This window comes from Solenopsis invicta, chromosome 13, assembly GCF_016802725.1.
Source record: "Solenopsis invicta isolate M01_SB chromosome 13, UNIL_Sinv_3.0, whole genome shotgun sequence".
Lineage (NCBI taxonomy): Eukaryota > Metazoa > Arthropoda > Insecta > Hymenoptera > Formicidae > Solenopsis > Solenopsis invicta.
The window spans coordinates 14,622,191-14,647,659 of record NC_052676.1 but is presented as its reverse complement, the minus strand read 5'-3'; the positions used below and the strand labels follow the sequence as shown (position 1 = coordinate 14,647,659).

At 30.3% G+C, this 25,469-nt stretch overlaps 1 protein-coding gene across 2 annotated transcripts; it reads right to left on the bottom strand.

The window, feature by feature from the left end:
- Positions 1 to 2,310: 2,310 nt before the first annotated feature.
- LOC105199502 (serine/arginine-rich splicing factor 2) lies at positions 2,311 to 24,253 on the bottom strand. 2 transcript variants are annotated; one of them, XR_005576108.1, is made up of 5 exons: positions 23,884 to 24,253; positions 13,399 to 13,542; positions 12,593 to 12,790; positions 10,467 to 10,564; positions 2,311 to 2,539 (listed from the first exon to the last, which is right to left on the bottom strand). XR_005576108.1 is itself a non-coding variant. In XM_011166640.3 (4 exons), exons 1-4 carry the CDS (start codon positions 24,063 to 24,065, stop codon positions 10,558 to 10,560), a joined length of 531 nt encoding a protein of 176 aa, XP_011164942.1. In that variant the 5' UTR covers positions 24,066 to 24,253; the 3' UTR covers positions 8,715 to 10,557. The 2 variants fall into 2 exon arrangements, 1 of the variants encoding a protein (XP_011164942.1); XM_011166640.3 differs by lacking the exon at positions 2,311 to 2,539 and having other exon boundaries at positions 8,715 to 10,564.
- Between the last annotated feature and the right edge of the window lie 1,216 nt (positions 24,254 to 25,469).

The window sequence follows — 25,469 nt, the reverse complement described above, 5'->3', positions numbered from 1 at the left end:
ATAATTCATTTATTAAATGATCATAGTGTGTCAAATTTTTGTTTCAATTGTTTTTATACACAATTTTAATTAATAAAATTTGTAAAATGTATAAAAACATATTTTGTTTAAATGATAGCAAATTATATTTTCATATTATATTTCAGAAAAGCCTGAAATTTCCCTAACTATTTACATAAAAATAGAATAAATTAAAAAGAATAACGTATAATAATGTATTAATTATCTGCCCTTAAAAAAAAACATTAAGCAAAAAAGTTGTCCTCGGGATTTAAACGCTCGCTAGTGACAAAAAGTATTGGAATAGAAGATAAATTTTTTCAGCTACACGGTTTTTATGGAAAAGGGCGTTAATTTTCTTTTCATGTGAGGCACAGTTTCGTCAATCTAACTTTATGTTGTAATTTTTCATAAACAAAGGCCCATTCATTCACCTATTAAAGTTTTCATGTTCTATATTCAAACTTGAACAAGTTATGGCTCGTCCGGAAATCTATTTGATTACCTCCTAAATATAAATTTTTAGGATTTCTGCATAATCTCCTGCCGGTCTTATATAGCAATCAAGCTTAATTATTGATAATGTTACAGTTAACATATAATAATTGTAATAAAAAATTAATAGATATTTTTTGTGAAAAATTGTATCGTGAAGAATATTCACAACACAAGATATCTCAAAACCAAATATTCTTTTAATGACAGAATCTTTAATCAATTTAGATTCGATTTTTTCTTAGTTCTGATGTTGAAATCTTAATAATTTTTCAATTATAAGAGTTACAAAAATTTATCGTAAACTAAACTTCAGGAAATAAAGAATATAACAAAATCATGTTATTTCAATTAGCTTTGTAAAAACTAGATGAAAAAAATTAACATGGCAACCATATAGAGTATCTCATAAGCGCATGCTATCAATGCTATACTTTACCAAATATTTTTGTCTAATTCATTACGACAATATTTCCGACTGTTATAATAATTCTTGTCCTTTAAAGTATAAAAATAAACCAAAATAATAAAAAGAAAAACTCATCTTTTACAAGAAAACCAAAAAATAAAAAATAAAGTTACAAGTTTAAATTTTGTCGAGGTGTTACCCCATCTAATCTACCAAAAATTAACTTCATATCGCAATATACTTTAAGAATGTATTACAGTTTTCAAAATAATTAAAAAATTATGAAAAAAACTAAAGATTGTTCTATATGCATTTAAAAATATAAAAAATTTAAGAGGGCAATTTTTTATTTAAATAAAAAATTATTTCAATAAGAAATAAAAATAAATTTTAATGAAAATATAAATTACGAAATAAAAAATCTGATTTTTTTTTAATATAAGAGCTTTAGTATTCAAGATAATTTATGTTAAGTTTTATTGCAATGCAGAGTTGTTCTGTAAATAAACAAAATTTATTTATTTATTTATAGAAAATAATTAAGCTCAAAATTGCAATAAAACTTTGCATAGAGGATTTTAAATAAAATACTTGTACAAAGAATCGAGATTTGTCATTTTTTAAAAATAAGTTAATTTTCAATAATAAACAAATTAAATATAAAAATATATTATATTAAGCAAAAGTATGTTATTTTCATGACTTTCATATGTATATAGTTTATTTACAAAATAAATACACATTTCCATCTTTAATTTACTTTGCAGGGACTGTATATGTAATACATCCTAAAAAGAAATTTCAAATTTAGTTATAAAAATACATAAATAAAAATTTGAAAGCAACTTATACAAGTAAAGAAATGTAAAAATACAAGAAATAACAATTCTTTTGGATAATTTTATTAAGAAAAAATCGAGACTAAAGTTCGCGAAAGTCTATCTGACCGATAGTTTTCAAATATTCCGTTTAATACTTTTCGTGAATTCAATAATAATTAATTTTTTTGCAAATTAGCAAGTTCTCTTTCATCCAAATTATTTAGGCTAGATTGAATAAAAATATTCATCTAATTTTACTCGTTTTAGAGCTGTCATACTTCGCACACAATGTGCGCATTGTGATCTACCATAATTTACCGTGAACACGTGACTCCGTTTATCGATGATCGAGTGATGAATACGACGTTCTATGAATCAGTCGCCTCTGTTCGCGAGGTCTGGTGACGGTCAAAGCCGCGCGATGTTAGAATTCGGACACACTGCACTTCCGACGAAGTCGCCCGAGAAAGCTGGCAGTGAATTCGCGATGGCTCTTAACTTGCAGATGAACTGGCATCCATTCTCCCCCCCCCCTCTCTCAACATCATTCTCTATTTGCCCCCCCCCCCTCTCTCTCCCTCTCTCTTTCGTCCCTGATTTTTTGTAAACCCGCCTTCAACGAACCACCGGATCACCAGACCGTCGCACCGGAACGGACCGCACCGCACCGCATCGCACCGCATCGCACCGCACCACCAACACCGCTCTCTCTCGCTACTGCAACTGCTTACAGCCCCCTGCTACTCGGCTTACTGCTTACTCTCAGCTACCCCATCATCGGCTACACCCGCGCCACGCCACTCCTTTCCACCGCCTGTGGCACCATAAAATCACAACTTAGTTATCAGAGAATATGGATGTTGCATCCGTGTGTGAGAGTAATTTTCTCTATTTTTTTTTATGGGGCTGTAGGGGTACAAGTGCGAATAAGCCGAAAGGGACATGTTACAATCAAAATCTACAATAAGCATTTAGGTCGACTTTACATTTATCGATTTACAACATGGAATACTCAGCAAGAAATTCATACAAAAGATTATTAATATATAAAACACATTTCGTGTATGCATGATATTCACATTCGATTTTTATACTACTAGTGCAAGTGTTCAAATATTAATATAAGTAAATTGCTTTCAAATAAAAACTTTGTTATTTAAAAATATTTCAATATAAATATTAGATATGTAGAGTTTTATGAAATGTGTAACTATATATTGTACAACAAACACATTTTGATTGTAACAATTGTATAAAATATACACGATTGAGCCCGCGAGAGACTAATTCAATACCTCGCAGCAAACCGCTTCTGAATCCAAGGATCTACACACAATCTTCGTGCCTCCTAGATTTCTAAAAAATGCGAAATCCCAAGAGCCAATTGCCAGCAAATAGTTTTATGCTCCCACATTAATATAGTATATACTAATTTTATACTATTATATGTATATACGTATACTAGTATGTAATATATGCGCGCGCGTATAAATGGTATTATTTTACATTAAATACAAAAAAATAATGCAATAAGTAAAATACAGTATATTTTATCCAAGATATCACCTTATGAGAAACGTTTCTTAAACGTCTTCAACATGTTCCTTGGAGATTTGTACTGTGTGAGAAGTGTATATTTATGCAAGGTTTTGCAACAAATAAAAAATTTTTAAAGAGTGATTCTAGATAAAATAAAATAAAAACCAAGTATAATAAAATTGTTTAAAGCTCCCGTTTTTTTAATTATAAATACTTAAATATTTATATAAAAAATGCCTAAAGCACGTAAATATTTAAACATTTATAATTAAAAATAAAGTAATTATATTAATGAATTGTGTTATTCATGATTTTTATCTTACTTTAGATCTAGATTTATTTTTAAATCTTCTCCCATTTGTTGTCGAATATCTTATACATACATAGATATATACACGCACGCACGCACAAGGTGTCCTCGTATAAGCGCCCACCTACTTTTACCTCGTAAACTAACAGAGATAGACTCAATAAATGTAATATCAAATTAAATGGCTTGAACTAAATTTTATTGTGAGTACAATGGTTACTTTAAGAAATTATTTATGTTAAAAAACGGAGAGACATGCATAACTTTTTGGTAAAGTGAATATTTCTATGTGACAAAAGTTGTAACGTTCTTTTTAATGAGTACAACACATGTATGATATATCAAGATTATTTTACAAATTATACAAGTTATGTAGGTTTAAAGTTACACGCGGAAATAGTACCATTTCAGTTTCGTCCCAGCGATATAGCTAATTTCCGACTCTCGCTTTGACGATTGATATGTAACAGTTGACATATAATTATAATATTCAATGTACGTAAAATATAAGTAATAAAAATGTAAGTAAAATATAAGTAATGAAAATTTACAGATTTATAAAATTATTAAAATATATATTTAATAAAATTATGAATGATATAGAAAAAACGCACGCGCTACAACTTTTCATATAGAAATATTCACTTTACCATGCAAAAGTTATGCATATCTCTCCGTTCTTTAACATAAATAATTTTTTCAAGTAATCACTTTGCTCACATTAAAGTTTAGCTCAAGCCACTTAATTTGATATTACATTATTGGAACTATCTTCGTTAGTTTACGAGATAAAAAGAAGTAGCCACTTATACGGGGACACCCTATATACGTATGTATAAAACAAAAATATTTTATATATACATGTAATATAAAATAACACCACTATTCATATATACATATATATGTACAGGGTGTCTAAAAAGTTCCGGGACGGTAAAATATCTCAAAAACTAAGCATTTTAGAAAAGTGTTTCAGATAAAAGTTGTAAGGTTTCAAAAGATCTATTTACTGATCTTATCAGTTTGACCTTGGATGGCGTCGCCAAGGTTAGATCAAAATCACATTAACTTTTTAAAGAAAACACCCTATTTTTAATTCCACAATCTAATAGCTGGTGTCAAGAAGTTATGAGGCTTGAAAGCTACAGTGTACTGTAACTTTCAAGCATCATAACTCGGAAAGTACTTAACGAAAATAAACTTTCTTGTAGAGTTTTGGAAAGCTCTCAAAATCGACTACAAAAAAATGCAATAAAAATATAATGTTAGAGTATCGGCAGTTCCCTAATTAAAGTATATCGGTACTTTCCTAACATTTTATATTTTTTATTGCATTTTCTTGTAGGGTATCCCAAGCCACTCGCATGATCACTCGTCGATTTCGAGAGCTTTCCAAAACCCTAAAAAAGTTTATTTTCGTTAAGTACTTTCCGAGTTATAACGCTTGAAAGTTACAGTTCACTGTAGCTTTCAAGCCTCACAACTCGGAAAGTACTCAACAAAAATAAACTTTCTTATAGGGTTTTGGAAAGGTCTTGACACCAACTATTAGATTTTGAAATAAAAAATAGTATGTTTCATTTAAAAAAATTGATGTGACCTTAACCTGAGTTTGACAGCGCCATCCAAGGTCAAACCAATAGTACCTTCTTATGTCTCCCTCAAAACCAACCATACAACTTTTGTCTAAAACATTTTCTTGTAAAATGCAAGGAAACGGAAATATTTGGAGTGCTCACTTAAAATGAGACACCTTGGGTGTGGGTGTGTGTACGCGCGCACGCACACGCGCACGCACACACACACACACACACACACACACACACACACACACACACACACACATACAGGGTGTCCCAGAAATAAGGTATGAACCGTATTGGGGAAGCGGTCAAGAAAAACAAAAGTCTTGTAACCATTTTGGAATATTTGCTATAATTATCAATTTAAAAAATCATACGTCTGAATCAATGTGATACTGCGCCTGACGATATCGTATGCATGTATACATGTGTATATGTATGTATATATGTTTGTATGTATACATCCATGTATGTATATATAAAGGTATTATTTTACATTGAATACATATGCAGGGTGTCCAAAAAGTTCAAAGACGGTGAAATATATCAAAGATTAAGCATTTTAAGAAAAAGTGTTTCAGATAAAAGTTGTAGAGTTTCAAAAGATTTATTTACTGATCTTATTAGTTTGACCTTAGATAGCCAAGGTCACAATCACATTAACTTTGTTAAATGGAACACCCTATTTTTGATTCCAGAATCTAATAGCTGGTGTCAATAGCTTTCCAAAACCCTACAAGAAAATTTATTTTTGTTGAGTACTTTCCGAGTTGTGAGGCTTGAAAGCTACAATGTACCGTAACTTTCAAGCGTCATAACACGGAAAGTATTTACCAAAATAAACTTATTTATCGGGTTTTGGAAAGCTCTCAAAATCGACTACAAGAAAATGCAATAAAAAAAATATAGAATGTTAGGAAAGTACCGATACTCTTTAATTAAGAAACTATCAATACTCTACCATTATATTTTTTATTGCATTTTCTTGTAGTCGGTTTCAAGAGCTTTCAAAAATACTATAAATAAGTTTATTTTCGTTAAATACTTTCCGAGTTATGACACTTGAAAGTTACAGTACACTGTACTCAACAAAAATGAACTTTCTTATAGTGTTTTGGAAAGCTCTTGACACCAGCTATTAGATTCTAGAATCAAATAAGATGTTCCATTTAACAAAGTTAATGTGATTTCGATCTGACCTTAACAACGCCATCCAAGGTCAAACTGATAAATAGATCTTTTGAAACCCTACAACTTTTATCTAAAACACTTTTTTCTAAAATGCTTAATTTTCAAGATATTTCGCCGTTCTGGAACTTTTTGGACACCCTGTATACACGGGTGTCTCAAACCACTTGCATGATCACTAGTGAGGAAGTACAAGAAATCGAGATAAACCAAAATATATTATACTATTTTATGACATTTGCAATCATTTTCGACTTATTAAAGTCGTTCGAATAAGAGCGCGCAGCGAAATGAAGGATAACATGCCGGGTTGACAATGTTGATGCGTTGAGCCATCTTCCGGCTTAAACGTGAGCGTTTTTTTTTTATGCGCTTTTATTTGTACAATTTTAATACTTAATAACATGAAAATTATTACAAATATCGTAAAATGGTGCAAGACATTTTAGTTTATCACTTCTACCTCCTCACGAGTGATCATACGAGTGGCTTGGAATATCCTACATAAAATTATAAATTATATATATATATATATATATATATATATAATTTATTTATAACAAAATAATGTAGCAATCGTGCGTTTGCTCTCTGTGACGAAAATTCCACTAATCAGAAACATTTTATTTGATCGCTACCTCTAGGAAGACATTGGCAAACCACTGAAAGTATCTTGCCAAAAGAACCCCGCTAAACTGGGCCGTTCGGAATCGCGGCATTTAAACTGTAGGTCCCATATAACTGTGTAATAAATTATACAAAAGCGCACAGAAATACGTTAAGGGATCACTATGCTCTGACAAGAGCTAAAATCAAATATAAAATAATACCTTTATGCACGCACGCATGCATGTATGCACCCACGCACGTATGCACCCATGTATAATATGTAGACAAAATAAAATGTTCAACATTTTTTTCTACAAATATTTCTTCCTGAATACGTGATATATATACAAGTTGTAACTAAAAAAACATATATGGAGAACCATAAAATAGAGAACAAATATCCAAATCCAAAAGTTCCAAGTTATTTATTGATCTGAGCGTTTTGTTTGTAATTATACGGTATTAAAGTTTGCAAATCAGCACCCGTTTATAGACGGAAAGCAGAGACGAGAGAGTAGCAACTCTTCGCTTCTGCTTTCCATCTACAGACGGATGCTGATTCGCAAACTTTAATACTGCATAACTATGGACAGAAAGCTCAGATCGAAAAATAACTCGAGACTTTTCGACTTGGATTCGTCTTGTATCTCGTGGTAAATTCCATTTACTTTTTTAGTTTATATATACAGGGTGATTATTAATGGTTGGAACAACTATTTGGTTGGAACATAAGAGATGATTGCGTTCCATGTAATTTATATAGAGTAAAGTCATTTCTTATGGTAAATAGTTGTTACAATCATTAATAATCACCCTATATATGCACATATATACATGTACATATATAAACACAGGGTGTTTATATATGTACATGTATATATGTGTATAATAATTAATAATTGATGAAATTCTCGCATAGAAATAGAATGGACTGAGTTGAAAAGTCCTGTACTATTTTGCAATTTTCGTAATGAGTTATTAATTTGTAAAGCTATCCGAATTTGCTCGAACTACTGTCAAATGTAAAACGCGTTGAGGCGGTCCAGCAGTCATCGTTGCACGAAAAAATGTTGTGAAGTGTGTTCTACGAATCGCTCCAATGCCGCTTATAAACAACTATTTCAGGAATCCTAGTAACCTTGATTGCTGAACGGCTACATTTCGCCGCGTTTAGATAGGCCAAATTCAGCTATCTTTATCAATGAATAACTCATTATTCTCATTAACTATTGCAAGAATTTTATCATTAATTATCAAATTATTCTGTATGTATGACGTATTCAGGAAATTTTTGTAGAAAATATGTTGAACATTTTTGTGATCTTATAAATTGTCTCTTGCTTATACACTGTACATATACATATTAAATTGTACGTACTAAAGAAAAAATATTTTTTTTTCCCTATATCACTCAATTATGCCCAGTACAAAAAAAAAAAATTTATTACTTTTCGTTTTACCTAAAAATATTGTGCAACTAATTTGCACAAGACTAATAAGAGTATGTAATTATTTTCGTTGTTAGAGCAAAGCTGAATAAGCAACGGCAGCTATTTTAATAGCACCTAAAAGAAATTTGCGTTTTAGTAAAAACTACTTTATAATATACTTTGTTCCTAATAGTTATTACATTTTAATTAAAAAATTATTTCAATGGTTCCTAATAATATTTTAATTAAAAAATTATTTCAATAATTCCTAAAATAGATCTGTTTATATTATTAAAATCCATAAAGGAAAAACAAGGGATACATAGACAGTTTTGTCTTCTCAGCAATTCACTGCGCTTTATTACAAATGAATCTACGATGTGCAAACTTACATGAACTGCCTATCAACGCAAAACTTATTTCTAGAAATATATTGTCGTGCGTGAAAATAAACCTAAAACTTTAAATTCATTCTCAGTTAAAAGATTTCCCTCAAGTTTAGTACGCACACCTAAAGAAATTGTTGACAAACATTATTTGTGAGTTATTTATAAGACAGGAGAATCAGAACACTTTCAATTCTTGATCAAATTATTGTGTTTTAAGTTTTCAAGAAAAATTATACTTTTATTTTATATAGAAATTATCATGTTATTAATTTTTGTAAATGTCGCATCAATGTTTCTTTTATCTTTTTTTTTAATAAAAACTTCAGAAGAACATAGTCATATAAACATTTTTTCATCATATTCGGAATTCTTCATCTAATTGATATCAGTTGATTAAAATATTATTAAATTTCGATGAATACCGATTGTCTGAAGGCTTATCTATAATATCTTCTTTTCTTCCTGTTTCTTACTTTTTGTTAATTACCTTATTGCTTATTTGCACAATTTTATCGAGATTAGTGAAATAAAAGTTGATTCCGAAAAAGACAAAAACATGTGACAAAAAATACAATTATTGATAAAATAGTGCGCCAAAAAAACAAGAAACTATAAACAAAGAGAATATTGTAGATTAACCTACATTGATGTCAATAAAGTAACAATCTTATTGATATTAGATTAATGAAAGTATTATTAACCCTCAGCTGACACAGTAGGTGTTGTACACCCAGGCTATTTACAAAAATGCTTGGCATTCATAAATCGTTCGCTCCTCTTTTGAATATTTCGATATATATTTAACTTCTCAATTTTGGTATTTATTTAGTCTTCTTCTTGACCTCCTGACATATCAATTAAAAAAAATTATTCAAAATCTATGCATTATGTACCAAAATATATACAATTAAAAATGGTCGGGCGACGTACACCCATATATGGCAAAATATCAAATCCAATATAGTGTCAGCTAAAGGTTGATAAAGTATTATTAATGTAATCGGATTTTAACTGCGAAGTTTATATCTACATAGCAACATTTACACTTCTAAGTTTTGAGTTTTATTTAATAATAAACTTTATTCGCAAACAATGTTTGTCAATATTATTTGAAAGTGTGTATTAGCGTAACACTATAACATACGGTAAGAATAGATGATATAGAAAATAGAAGAATAAAACATTGTAATGACCTCTTCGCTACCAGTTTGTAATATTAATCTCCATCGATGAAAAATATAGCGAATGATACATGTAGGTTCATAGTTTTTTTTTATGAAACGTAATACATAAAGTCTTATATCGTAAAATGTACCAACTAGAATTCCTTATTGGGATATGAAGAACAATCCAAAGCCAGATTGTTACGCGAATGGTGATAATTGTTACAACAAAACTGTATATAGCGCGAATAAAAGAGAAGCACATAAGAAAAAAAGGAATATTTATATTATAGAGAAACTAATCACGTATTTAAACCGACGAAATACGTAGTATTAATACGAAATACATATATATACATACACACACATACATACACACATTCACATATATACATATGTATGTATGCACATATACATATATATGTATATGCATATATATATATATACATATCCGTTTAACATGTATGTATTTAAATGATAGAAGAACGTGAAGAAGCGTGCGAGTGTTGCTATAGAGGGTAATGGAATACCTTTTTCTTTTTCAATCTCAACATAGATTATTCGGCACTCGTTGGATACGCGCGCACTCATTCTTATCCTCTCGCACACTCTTCAATCAGCTCAGTCTCTGGAAACATACAAAAACAGTTGATCAGTCGTGAGAGAAGAACGATTCGATACTAAAGAAGCTCGTTTCGTCATCCGAAATTGAGCAAGTTCTACAATCTTTTTATAAAAATTGATTAAATGTTAAGAATTCTCAAATACAAAATTAATACATAAGCATTCTTGAATTTTCTTCAAATTTTTCAAACCGTACATTTTTCTTTAAATAACTTTCTAAAACATCTTATTAAATCTTATGGAAAGAAAAGTTTTAAGTAAATTAAGGCTCCTGACTCAGCCAAGAACTCCGCGTTGACGGTAGCGACATTCCGTCACGGACGAAATTAGAACTAATAAACGTGAAACATGACAGATTGACGATGAGATGTTGTCGTGCATGTCATTTTGTTCTTATGTGTTTCATTGTGAAAATATGTTTAATGGTTACCAAATTTGTAAAAATAGATCGCGAGTAAAGTTTCTTTGAATTTTATACATAAAAGCACATTTTTCATTCCTTTCAATACCAATCAATAGCGTGTATTTTCCTGTCTGAATAGGCGTTACTTTACGTGCTTTTTACGACTATTTACTGACTGTTAGGCGGAAAAAGGATAGTTTTGACCCATATTTAGAAGGGTTTTAAAGCTATCTAATTAGTCTATTCTATCCAAATTAACTTTATTTATAAATAGCACGTTAGACAAAATTACATGTCATTTCACGCAATTTCTTGCTTCTGATGTCACGACTTCAATACGGTCGCGGCGAGTACTCAGGAGCCTTAATCAAAAATATATGAATTATAATTAAATGATAATGAAATCGATAGGCTCTGATTGAATAAATTCAACAATTGGAAAGAAGAGTTAATGAGTCACGACAGGTGTTGTTGTCAAAAATAATATGTCAGATAAATTTCTGTATTTTGAATATATTAAAACATAATAATCGTTTTAATAAATAACAATTAACCAGAGGAATGATTGTGAACACTACTTAGATACAAAATATATAATTCCACATGCGTAGAACTGTTGCAAGATTGTTACAACTGTTGCTTATACACTGAAGAAGACCGTCTGTACAAAGTCGAAACGTTTGTTATTATGTTCTAATATATTCAAAATACAGAAATTTATCTGACATATTATTTTCGACAACAGCACCTGTCGCGGCTCATTAGATCTTCTTTTCAATTGTTAAAAATATATAAATTTTGAAAAAATAGAATTTAAATAATATTTTGAAATAAAAAAATGTTTTACATCATTTTCGTATAACAATATAAAATAAATGTTTATAAATTGTCTTTACTGTTATGAATTATGTCTTTAAATGATGTAAAAAAAAAATTGACACCCTTTGTTACATTTAAAACATAATTTAACTCTTTCATGTTTGATAGCACATGTAATAAACTTTCAAAAATTTATCTTCTATAAAAATTAAATTAGCAAGCTCTTTCTGGGTTCATTTTAATTGAAAGTTAACGTAAGAGCTATTTATTTAAAAAATCTTTATTTACTTTCAAAATGAATCCAATATGACCGCCTAAAATATAAAAATTTTCGTTGAATAAATTCATACTTCAAAGGTTTTTGGGATCACTGATATAAATCTGAAATTAAACTTTCAAAATTTAATATAACGGATAAAAATACTAAATTTTGTTGGATTTGAGTGATATTTTAGTCCGTTATATTGGATTCGCTATTATAAATTTTAAAATTTTGATTACAAATTTGTAATCAGCGACCTTAGAAACCTCAAAGATGTAAATTAGATGCTAATTATTTGCAGAAAAGTCAAGCATGAAAGAATTAAAACATTTTCTTCAATTTTTCCATATTAATATTTATCGATGTTCTAAAAAAAATTTATTTTTAAATAACAAATTTTTATTTTTATTGTAAAAATTTTGTTCATTATTTATCATTTTGAAGATGGCAATGCCGACTTTTGTATTAAGATATATGTACATGAATGAAGTCACGTTAATTTCCTCCATCTTTTTAAACTGAGAAACCTTCATCAAGCCAATTCATACCTGGATTTAGAACGACTGTCTTTCTGCCTGTCCTGAGACTTGCTGCGCGAACGTGATTTGCCACGTGAACTCTTACTGTCCGAACGTGAACGACTACGGCTGCGGCTGTAGGAGCGCCTGCGATCTCTATCGCGACTACGCGATCTACTACGGGATCGGGATCGCGAACGCCTGCGGTCTCTACTTCTGCTTCGTGATCTGTGAACATGTTCCAATAAGTAGTGATAATTATAACAAAATTGTATATAGCCTAAATAAAGGAGAAGTATATTAAAAAAATAATATTCATACTAAATTGTCAAAAACGTTCTGAATCATCTTCCAAAAATAATTATTATATGTGAGTTTTACTGTTAACAATTGAATCTATGATGTACGTTATTCAGAAAGTAAGGTCCGATTTCTTATAAAACATAAACCATCACAGATTTTTTCAGAAAACTTTTTTTATTTAATTCCTTACATGTTTCTCTATTTTTCTACATAGTTTCCATATTTGTTTTCGGACTTTACTTTCCAAATAACCCTCGTATAAACGCAAAAATATCTGATATTGGCCCGAAAATGTGCTCTTTACTAATACTCTCTACCAATAATAAAATGCTTCACTCCATTGTGCCATTTTGACCAAGAACAAAATAGAAAAGCTAGATGATATCAAGATCCTATAACACCGGACATATTGATGTTACATCGTTCAATGTAAGTCCGGTTTATTATATAAAATAAGCCGTAATCGAACCTCTCGTTCCATTAACTTTACTTATCTTTATTCTATTTTTAAAATAAAAACAACGAGAATTCACCTTCCTCGACGACGACTTCCGCGGCTACGATGCGGAGACGTCGGACGTCCGTATCGTGCCATTTGGACACGAAGTTCCCTGCCGTCCAACAGTCTTCCATCCATAGCATCTAATGCATCTTCCGCGTCACGCTTATCATAAAATCTGTAAAAAAAAGTACACACATTTATATACATAGAGATCGAGGCTATTCAAAAAACGAGACCGTTCAAAAAATGGAGATATCTTTTTATAGGTACATATTATAAATTTATTTTAAATACTGTAAACGCGTCCTAATGTAACGACGCTGCTAACAAAGTTTCGTTGGCAACGGCGTCATATTAAAGTAGTAGCAGTGAAAAATATGTTTTGCAACAATCAAAGTAATTTCTGACAGTCAGTATTTCTTCGAAATTTAAGTAAGATATATAAGATTCTTTTTAAAAACTTTGAATATATCGTGTCCAGTTAAATGTATTTGAAACATTTCGTGTTTATTTTTTGTTGTGTGATGTTTATTTTTGTAGATCATACGCAATAATACGCACAGTTGACATCGGGGTCATTCGAAACACCAAACGTCAAATCGTCGTTCAAATGATTTTTTTCTTTCATATTCGCATTCTGTACCAAAAGACACAATTTAATACCCAACAGATGTAATTACATAAAATACAAATAGTCCCTGACTTGTCCCAAAAACGCTAAAGCAATAAAATTTTCTATTGTGCGTTTGTATTTTTTTATTGTACAGAGGTTAGACAAAATAATATGAACACCTATTCTGACTCCAAAAAATAGGCGTAATTCAAGAGAGTGTAACTTTGTCAAAAATGATCGTAAACAAATTTTTAAAAAAGCATTTTGAAGCTTAAAATCTCTAGTTTTAAAATTGATAAGTCATTAAACGATTTACAGATTGTTTACGAAATTACGCGGATTTAAATAGGAATGCGTCAAATCTCAAAATATTTTAGAAACTTTGCAAAGCTCCACGACGCAAAATAAAAATTGCACGCAAATGCGGTTTACAGCATTCGAAAGCGTGGATCTTTACTTTTAATTTTCGTTTTTGAGCATTGTACAATTTTTTTTCACTGAGTTAGGCAACACTAAAGCAAAAATGGCCTCTTTTACTTCAATGTTATATAATTCAGTGAATAAAAACAACGTACAATGCTCAAAAAAACGCAACTTAAAGGTAAAGATTCACGCTTTCGAATGCTGTAAACCGCATTTGTGTGCGATTTTTAATTCACGTCAAATAAACTCGCAAAATACATAATAAATTTTGCCGCATCTTTATTTTTATCCGTATAGCTCCGTAAAAAATAAGTATACATTTTCAAAGTCGATATTACAATTGTATATAGAAATTGTGTAAGCTGTAAAATGCGTTTTAAAACATTTGATTTATCATTTTTGTTGATTTATCATGTTACACATTTTTTTGGAGTAACTGTAAATAATCTTTTAATTTTGCTGTTAAACGCTCACTTAATTTTTGCTGAAGTCGATATTTAAACTTTGTAAAAAAGAAAAAGTATAAAACAATCTTCCAGGGCTCATTTTAAAAGGCGAAACCTTTCGATTATTTAACTTGATTTTTTTCGAAAATTTTTTATACTAGAAAGTGAAGGAAAAAATTCAAGAGAACATTTTTGCTTCAGTGTTGCCTAAGTCGTGACAAAAAATCGTACAACGCTCATCAAAAACGCAAATTAAAGATAAAGATCCACGCTTTCAAATGCTGTAAACCGCATTTGCGTGCAATTTTTATTTCGCGTCATGGAGCTTAGCAAAGTTTGTAAAATATTTTGAGATTTGACGCATCCTCATTTAAATCCGCGTAACTTCGTAAACAATCTGTAAATCGTCTGTAAATCGCGTAAACAACTTATCAATTTCAAAACTAGAGATTTCAAATTTTAAAATGCTTTTTTTTTTAATTTTTTACGATCATTTTTGACAAAGTTACACTCTCTTAAATTACGCCTATTTTTCGGAGTCAGAATAGGTGTTCATATTATTTTGTCCAACCCCTGTATGAAACATTTTTTCATAACACTATATATCCTTTTCTGAATAAAACAAAGTCTTAACAATAACTTGTTACAACAAAGCATGTACAATTGCTTACAAGTTATAAATAAATAGAAGTTAATAAAAGTATAAATTACATAGGAAAAACTTTATACAATTATTTATAATTATATATAAAAAGTTAATCCCAGATAAAAAATATTTTTATCATCTTTTATTTATTTGTATCGTACCTTTCCAGAATTATTCAATACAAAACGCAGATACTATTGTATACAAATTACAGATTATATTTGTTGTTTAAAATAATGCACATTATGTATAATTATATATATTTTAATATATGTGGGTATATTTTGTATGTAATCATATATAATTATATATAAATATATATATATGAAAACTATGATAGTTATAATAATTGTACATAATTTTCTGTAGTCATTATACATATACAATTGTTAAAAATGTAAAAGGTAAAATATTTAAACTGTATAGAGATGTATATAGGTAGACAACAGGGAGATAAAGAATGAGTAAAGTACGTTGCTATTGTTATGCTTCATATACGTCAATGATTTAATTTAATTAGTTTCATCTTTTATGTCGTCGTCAGTATACATATAATATTGTCGTGCTTAAATAATTGAAAACTATGTAAAATGTATGTTAATAATAATTAAATACCTGTTTAAACCATTTAAATAATAAAGTTACTGAACAGACTTTAAATATTCGATGAATTATACTGATTTTTCTTTCATTTATAAAAGATATCACAAAATATGATTATGAAAAATGTAAAAAAAGGTGTGAAAATTTTCATATAAATTTATAAAGAATAAAAATTCAATTTTAAGGGTTGGTGACAGAGGTAACTTGAACCCTAATGAAGGAATCGCGTATGGCTGGCCGGGCGCGATCGACCGTTCAATAAGAAAACGCACGAGGAGAGGTATTTAAGAGGTAGGCAATGTGTGATGGAATCGGACCGATGTATCTATATCAATCCTCCACACTGCGTACGGGCCTCAGAACGACTTCTCTTCTTCATCAGGCGATCAGGGTTGGGTAAAAACCTGGTTTTTAAAAAAAAAACCAAAAAGCCAGGTTTTTTTGGTTTAAACCAGATTTTTTTGGTTTAAACCTGGTTTTGGGGGTTTTTTTTTATTTAAAATTTGTTTTATATGTTAATGCAATTTTAATTATAATTACAATATATAATATAATATTTAACTCTTTTAATATTTAATATTAAAGCTATTTTAATATTTATATTAAAATTTTAAAACATAAACAAATGTTTTTGTTACACACACAATTAACAATATTCTAAAATTATATATGTACATTTTCATTTGGACTGTAAGAGATCCCTGCATCTGTCTGTTTTTTAATGATTTATTTTATTTTTTATCTTTTATCTTTTCGACATTGAAACAAAATGGAATGAAACGATATTGTACATTATTTTAAATAAAATAGATTCAACCATTAAATAGTAGAAACTAATAAAAATTTATTATTTGTAAATTGTAATTTTAATTACAAATAAGAAGTTTGTGTATCAGTTTTTATTATATAATATTAAGATGTTTTTTTACTCTTAGTTTGGGTGACTTTCATTTTTTTTCAAATAACAAAAAGAGATTGAAGAAGACTTTTTGTGAAAGCTGAAAATATTTTTCAATTTTTAAATTTTCGCGGTTTTAATATCAAATTGTCAAAAGCCTCGTTCAGTCGTGTAGATGTCGCGACTCTATAAGACAATTGAACGCGCGAAAATCACAATTTATTTGTTTGATTGCGATGTCTTATTGAAGACGTCTTGTGCTGCAAGAAAGGTTAACACTATTTTGCTAGACGATTTAAAATAATGACTGGTCGTAAAAAAGATAAAATATGGGATCAGTTTATTGAAAAGAAAGGAGAGAAATGCCTTAGAGCTCTTTGTAAAAAATGTGGCAAAGATATTCGCGGTTTGGTGGCACGTATGAAATCTCATTTTGAGCAGTGCAAATCAGAAGATTACCCAAATGATGATGCTAATTTAAAAGGTACGTTAATCAATAATCTGATATTTTTTTACTGTCATTGTTGAACATTCCTATATTCTTCTGTGAAATTTCGAAAGACAGACTTTATATGAAGACTTGAAAAGTTTATATATATAATATGCTAAATGCCAAAACCAACATTCCGAGATAATTGATATTTTATGTATAAAAACTTTATTCTTTCGATAAAATCAATAATGTTGAAGTTTACTTTAAAAAATGCACATCAGAAGAGACACATTAGCAACGATATAGAATATATATTGTTGCTAATGTGTTCTTTCTGACAAGTAATAAGTAATCTTAAGTAATTCCTAATTCAAAAAATTAATTTGGCATTTAGCGTATTATTTACTTCAAATCTTTATATTTTTTTATTAAATTTAAATTAAAAATTTAAAATAATAGCTGTCATTATTTTAAATAAATATATTTTAATTGAAACAATCAGAATCGGATACATTGATCGATATTTCATTATTTATTCTCTATAGATGAAACAATATCGTCATCTCCAATTTGTGATCCATCAACATCGTCTCTTCCCACTAAACGGGCTACTTCACCGTCGCATATCGTAACAAAAAAATCTAAACCTGACTTTTCAAAATTTTTTTATAAAACAACAACATATGAAAAACAAAAACTAGATATTCAAGTAGCTCGATACATATTTGTGACAAACAGTGCATTTAGATGCGTAGAACACAAAGAATTTAAGGCATTATGTGAATCCTTACGCCCAGGATATAAACCTCCAGATAGGAAATTAATAGCTAACGATTTGTTCGAAACAGTTTATAAAAATGAATCAAAGAAAGCAATTAAATTATTAGCAGGAAAAGTAGTATGTTTAGCAATCGATGGTTGGTCTAACGTCCACAGTCTAACGAACCAATTATATGTGCATCCGTCACAACTTTTGAAGGAGAAGTATATTTAGTTGATACTATAGATACATCCGGTCATCAACATGATGGTGAATATTTAACGTCGCTACTGATGGATACAGTAAATAAAATTGAAGACACTTTCTGCCTAATTGGCAGTGTAGTAACGGATAATGCCGCCAATATGAGCGTTATGCGTAGAAACATTGAGCGATTAGTCATGGAAAATGCATCTAATGACAGATGTATTATTACTTATGGATGCTCAGCCCATATGTTAAATTTGCTAGCTCATGATCTAGAAATATCATCAGTAACAGGTCATATTATAAAAGTAACGAAATATTTTCGAAATAATCATTTTGCTAGAGCCAAATTTAACGAAGCTAAAACCAGCAATCTTGTGATGCCACAAGAAGTCAGATGGAATACAATGTGTGAATGTTTAGAACGCTATGTACAAAACTGGATTACACTCTTAGATATATGTGAAAATTTCAAAGAAAATATTGATCATGAAATACGTGCAATTATTTCTAACATTGCGATTAAACGAAATTCTGAAGATTTACTAACGATATTAAAGCCAATTTCAATTGCATTAGATGAGATACAATCCAATACTTGTCATCTTGCTGATGCAGTTGTAATATGGAAACAATTAGAAGAAAAATTAGATGTTCTCTGTTCCGAAAAACGAAAGCTTTTTCGCAAACGTTATAAAAAAGCCTTAACACCAGCCCACTTTGCAGCTTACATAATAACACCCAAATATGCACTAAATAAATCTCCGCCGATCGTTCTTTCTATCGAAGAGAAAGAAATAGCACTGAACTTTCTAGCAGAGAATTTCGGAACAGAGGGACAACTACTTTTGCCAAAACTTGTAAAATTTCAATTGCAATCAGATCCGTTCTGCGGATCTCTAATATTAGACAGCATGGTTGACCAGCTAAATTCTGTTGAATGGTGGTCCGCTGTACAAAAAATGAAAGAATACTTATCTAATAATCAAATGCATATTATTTTACAACTTCTTTGCACTACTGCGTCCTCAGCCGGCATAGAAATAGTTTTCTCGACATTTGGTTTTGTGCAGTCAAAACTTCGAAACCAGCTAGGAACTGAAAAAGCTAGTAAATTCGTTTTTCTGTATAAATTATTAAATACTCATTAATTAATAAAATTATATAATTTTTATGTAATTAATATAATATTTACATATTAATATAATATTAGGTAATACATAAATAATATAAAATTTTGTGTAATTGTATTTTTATCAATAGTTCATGTAATAAAAAAGTTTCTTTATTAAATTTAAAATTATTATTATAAAAATAAGGACTTCACACATTTCACTCATTTTGGGCGCAGAACTTCTCCAGAAAGTTTTATATATTTAAAAATGCAATTTAAAAAAAACCAAAATAATGAAAAACCATGGTTTTAATTTTAAAAAATCACGTGATTTAAACCGTGGTTTAAATCGTGGTTTAAACCATTTGATTTAAACCATGCCAACCCTGCAGGCGATGGCTATCAGAATGGCTGGTCGATAGATTAGTACGCTCGATCAGCACGGTAGCCTTTTGCCAGTCGTAGAAAGAGTGAAGATTTTCTCCAATAAACAAAAAAAAAATGGCAACTTGAACAACACAAATATTTTCAATCTTATCTATACGCAGTTGCATAAAGCAAAAAAACACGAGATGCAACTTACATTTAAACATTTTTTTATACGTGTCACCATTCTCGATAGTTTTTCACCAAAAAAAAATGTACATTTTCTTCAAGGAGTGATTCTATCCCCTAAAGCTGTAATTTGGTACAAGCAAGATATAATTTTGTGAACTATTCTACTTGCACACGATAGTTTTAAGTTTACTAAATTTTCGGGTTGCTCAACATTCGTCAATAAAATACATTGACCATTGGAATCAACTGTTCTACGGTCAAAATGAAATAAACGATATTTTGCAAAAATAATAATTTATCTATTCATAACTCGTTTTTAATTGTACAAAATATTAGATACATATTTTGACATCGCCAACAATATTTGACTGATTTTAACAGTCAAGTTAAAAAAATTCGTTATTATTTTATTATTTCAATTATTATTACTATTATTATTATTAAAAAACTCTTATTTTAATATTCATTGTATTATACTAATTTGTCTTTAACGCTCTTTCGCGTAATACACGATTAGCGATACGTATGAGACAAATCCGTTCCAGCGCGGAAAAATCGAGCGCTCAAACAAGTACGCATAGCGTGCATACACAAGGAATTTGTTATTATTTTTCAAGAATGATACATCGGAAAGACACTTTATTATATATGATTAGATTCGTATAAAAATAAGCTTTAATTCTGTCATTAAAATATTAAAAAATTTTTAAAAACAAATGTAAAGTTGTGAGAAAAATATATAAAATAATTTAAAAAAATTTTTTTGTAATTATTGTTGTAAAGTACTTTTCGAGCCATTCAACTTTTATTCAGAACATTTTTCTATATCTGTTATAGTTTCGACGATACACTTCAAAAGAAAAAAATCTTTTTTTCAAAAAGGTGTTTCACCCCCTAAAAGTGAAATTGAGCACGTATAAAAAAATACACGTCTCTTATTTTGATCTGTACTGCAACGTATTAAACGCTCGTCAAAATCGAAAGAAAACACTTCCAGTCTCTCCAATATCATCCCGAAGTGTGCAAAGTTTAAAAAAAAGGGCCCTCGTAGAAACAGAGAAATAAACATATTTCCGGAAATTTATTTCCGAATGCAGTCTTTAATTCTCAGAACATCATATATATTGTTTTTAGCATGTTTTTCTTTGTGAAACCTAAAATATCACTTTACACGACTGTTCTGTAGTGGTATATAATGCATGCTGTAAAATTATCTGCTTAGAACAATTTTTAACGCAGCAGACGCTGTGAGCAAAGACTTGAGAACCGCTGAGCTGAGCGTGGCGCGCGGCGGCCGTCTGCTAGCTTCATCATCATAAAATAGATAAGTGGTGTGGGAAAGTATAAAAAAATTTTTTTTAATTTCTTTTCGCTGTTATAAAGTACTCTTCAAACCATTCAACTTTCATTTAGAACATTTTTCTCTATCTCTTAAAGTTTCGACGATATACGCTTCGAAAGAAAAAAAACCGATTTTCTTCAAAAGGTGTTTCACCCCCTTAAACTGAAATTGGGCACAAACAAAAAATATTTTTGTGTTATGGATGAACTCCTCTATGCGTACACAAAATGTACCATTTTTCAAAATTCACAACAGTTACTAAAATAAAAATTAGTAAAGTCGGTAAATAAGCGCATACTTTCCCTACCGTGCACGGAGACCGCCTAGGAGTCGTCTAGCAAGGAGCAAGCGACGCGGCGAGGGAACGAGGGAACAAGCAGCTCAAAGCGGGAATTTTACGCTGCTGACCGGTATACAATGCTGCTTCTCCCATCTCACTCTTTTTATAAGCAAAATCTTAGAACATTTTTTTCTATCTCTTAAAATTTTGACGATATAAGCTTCGAATGAAAAAAATCGATTTTCTTCAAAAGAGTGTTTCATCCCCTAATAGTAAGATTAAGCACGTATAAAAAATGTATTCCTTATTTTTATCTGTACTACAACATATTAAAAGCTCATCAAAATTAGAGGGGGACACTTCCGTAGCGCACGGACGGGTGCACGTACCATACATGAAGAGACGTTTCTAATTATTTTTAGAAAATGACGGAACATAATTTTATCCATACATCGTTGAATTTGTAATAAATTAAGCTTTGCTTTGCTTATAAAAAGAAATGAGTTTTGAAAAAAAAAAAAAAAAACGGGTAGGAAGTGAGGGAAAGTATTAAAAAATGTAAAAAAAATTCTTTTTATAACAGTTATAAAGTGCTCTTCAAGCCATTTAATTTTCAATTAGAACATATTTATCTATTCTATCTCTTATAGCTTCAACTAGAGACTCTCTAATAAGAGTCACAACACAAGGGAACCATTTTTGATTGGTCCGAAATATTTGATCGAGAAATGTAAATACAATATATTTCCCTCTCTGTCTTGGAGATCGATCATACTAATAGCCAGTCTACAAAAGTCGGTTCGTGTTACGACTCTTATTAGAGGGTCTCTAGTTTCAACAATATATGCTTTGACAGAAAAAACCAATTTTTTTCAAAGTAATGTTTCACTAAAAGTGCATTAGGGTATATATAAAAAAATATGTGTCCCTTATTTTGATCTGTACTACAACATATTAAAACTCATCTAAATCTGAGGACACTTCTAAAAGGTTTCTTGTTAGCACTAAGTTTCTATCATTACTTTACATTACATCATTCAAAAATATATTAGAGATGTGTTAAAATGTGCAGCATCTCTCAATAGAGAGATTCTATAACTCTTAGGCACAAATTTTTTATTATCTAGTTAACTTGTGCATTGACTTTTTTTATCTAATGGACTTCATCCACAAAATTGTTAGATATAAAAGTTAGGTCTTAACCATAATTCAATCATTACATTGTTGCACAACTTATTTGCCATATATATAATATGTGTACAACAATATCAACAGTTATTAAGAGCAAAATTGGTAGATTGAAACATTTCTTTCCAAATTTAAGTTTTGTTATCATAGAGGATTTTTTGAGAAGATAAAAAATTTGGAATTTTGAAAGAGAGTATAAAAATCTAGTCTATTTATTCTCTCAAAAATTCCTTATATTAACAATTAACAAAATCCAAATTTAAAAAAAAATCCCTCAAACTTTAGTAACTCTAGTTAAAGATCTATCTCATCATCTCTAATTAACTTTATCGGTCTATTAAATTTAAGAATAGCAAATTACAAAATCTAAAACTAGTCTTTTTTTTATTCATTTTATGCAAATGATATTTATGTAAAAAAAAATATCTATATACCTATATGTGCATGTGTGTGTGCGTGCGTGTGTAATAAATTGATAATTAATTTTTAATTAAAAGTTACAATATAATATATAAAACTACTGCTCTCAAGATTTGAAATCAATAATTTATAAAACATGGGCTAATAAACAAGCTAGGTCAAAATGCTAATCATAAACAAAATAAAATAAACATAAATATCAAACATTTTGATTTAATGCTGCATTTTCAGTGACAAACAAGATTCAAAATAACAATTTCAAACGCAATATATAAAAAATAAAAATTAGTTCTTGCAACGTCAATTCTTAATTAAAATAATTAAGAAATTAGGTTAGAAATAATTTAAAATTTAGAAATTGACAATTCATAATTTTAATCTGTTGATTAAGTTAATCGGAATTGATGCAGATCATGTAAATTACGAGAATTTCGCTTTAAATGCCGAAGCGCTGAATTGCGAACTGGCGCGCTCGTAATGACGTCAGCATCACCGTTTATCGACGCATCCGCGATATCATGCGTAAGAAAATATGCTCGTAGCGAAATATAGCGATGGTCACTCTCGCGAAGTAGGAAAACTCACCTGACAAACGCAAAGCCACGGCTCTCGCGCGTAAAGCGATCCCTGGGGATGTAAATGTCGCCGACCTCGCCGCATCGTTCAAATACACGCCGCAGATCCTCCGGTGTTGTCCTGTACGTGAGATTGTCGACTTTCAGGGAAACCATCCCGTCGATGCGGGGCGGAGGCCTACCGTAACTCATCTTTTTCTTTATGCGTTACGTTCCTAGTTCTTGTGGTAGAACACGCGGAATCCCTTGTTGACAAATTGTAACGGGAAGATCACTCCAATACTTAAGACTGAAACCCAAATGCGAGTGACAAGAGGAAAATGGCGGACGAAACCGAACGACGATGTAGGCGATGGCGGAAGATCCGCTATAACGAAGACTAGCAAACTTCTATCGAAAGGGCCCATATGAAATGCATAACAGAGCATAAGCGTAGCATGAGGCTTCTGAACCAATGGCAATCTTATGTAAATCAATATGGCGACTTTATGTTGGATGCTCATTGGTCCATCGGTCTTATGTTGTGCTTATGTAATGTTAAGGCCACGACACAAGCTTTTGCATAGCTGCATAACCATAAGCATGATGAAATTGATTCGTCCATTTCCTTATGCATGTGCTAACGGACCAATCAACTTCCTTATGCATACGGTATGCAGCTATGCAAAAACCTCTGCTGTGGCCTTTATAGGCTTTCTACAACAAGCTATGGCCGGTATTCATAGTCAATTCTTATATTTAAGATCATCTTAAGTATCACCTTAAGATGCTATCAACCAATCAGAGAGCCGTATTAGCATCTTAAGACGTTACTTAAGACGATCTTAATATAAAAATCGACTATGAATACCGGCCTATAAATCACTACACATATGACACTGATGTAAGTTAAAATTATAAGTCATAATTCTTAAGAAATTTGCATCTACAATAAAGCCTGTTCTACAATAGCATAAACACAAGACCGTAAGGTTGTAAGGCATGGTTTTAAGAGCTCGTAAGCAAATGAAAAATTTTCATTTCTTACGTTACAACCTTACGGTCTTGTGTTTACTGCTATTGTAGAACAGGCTTAAAGGTTGGTTTATGCAGACCGTAACCGTTAACTTATGCCGGAATCTATAAGAAATTGACCATCTAAGAAAAAGTGTCGCAACTATAATGAACACGACTGTACAGTCGTTTTCATTATAGTTGCGACACTTTTTTTTGGATGCATTTCTGAACGCGCAACTATAACAAGAGCTGAGAACATGATTGGTTCTTACTTATGGATCCAACCAATTACGTTCGCCGCTCGATGAGCAAGGCTACATTCCAAAAACCATCGAAAAAAAAGTGTCGCAACTATAATGAACACGACTGTACATTAGTAGATATGTCCGTGTTGCTTGAATTTCTTGCATGTAAAATGCTTTCTTTTTCTTAAGTGCCCAACATATATTTATTTTGTTTTAAATATATAAATTTTTGAATATTACAAGGAACAGGAATATATGCCCGCACAGGTTAGATTTGCACATAGATAATTCACACATACTAGTATGCAGAGTATCAGTTCCACATGAGGCGTACACCCATGGAATTTGATTCTGT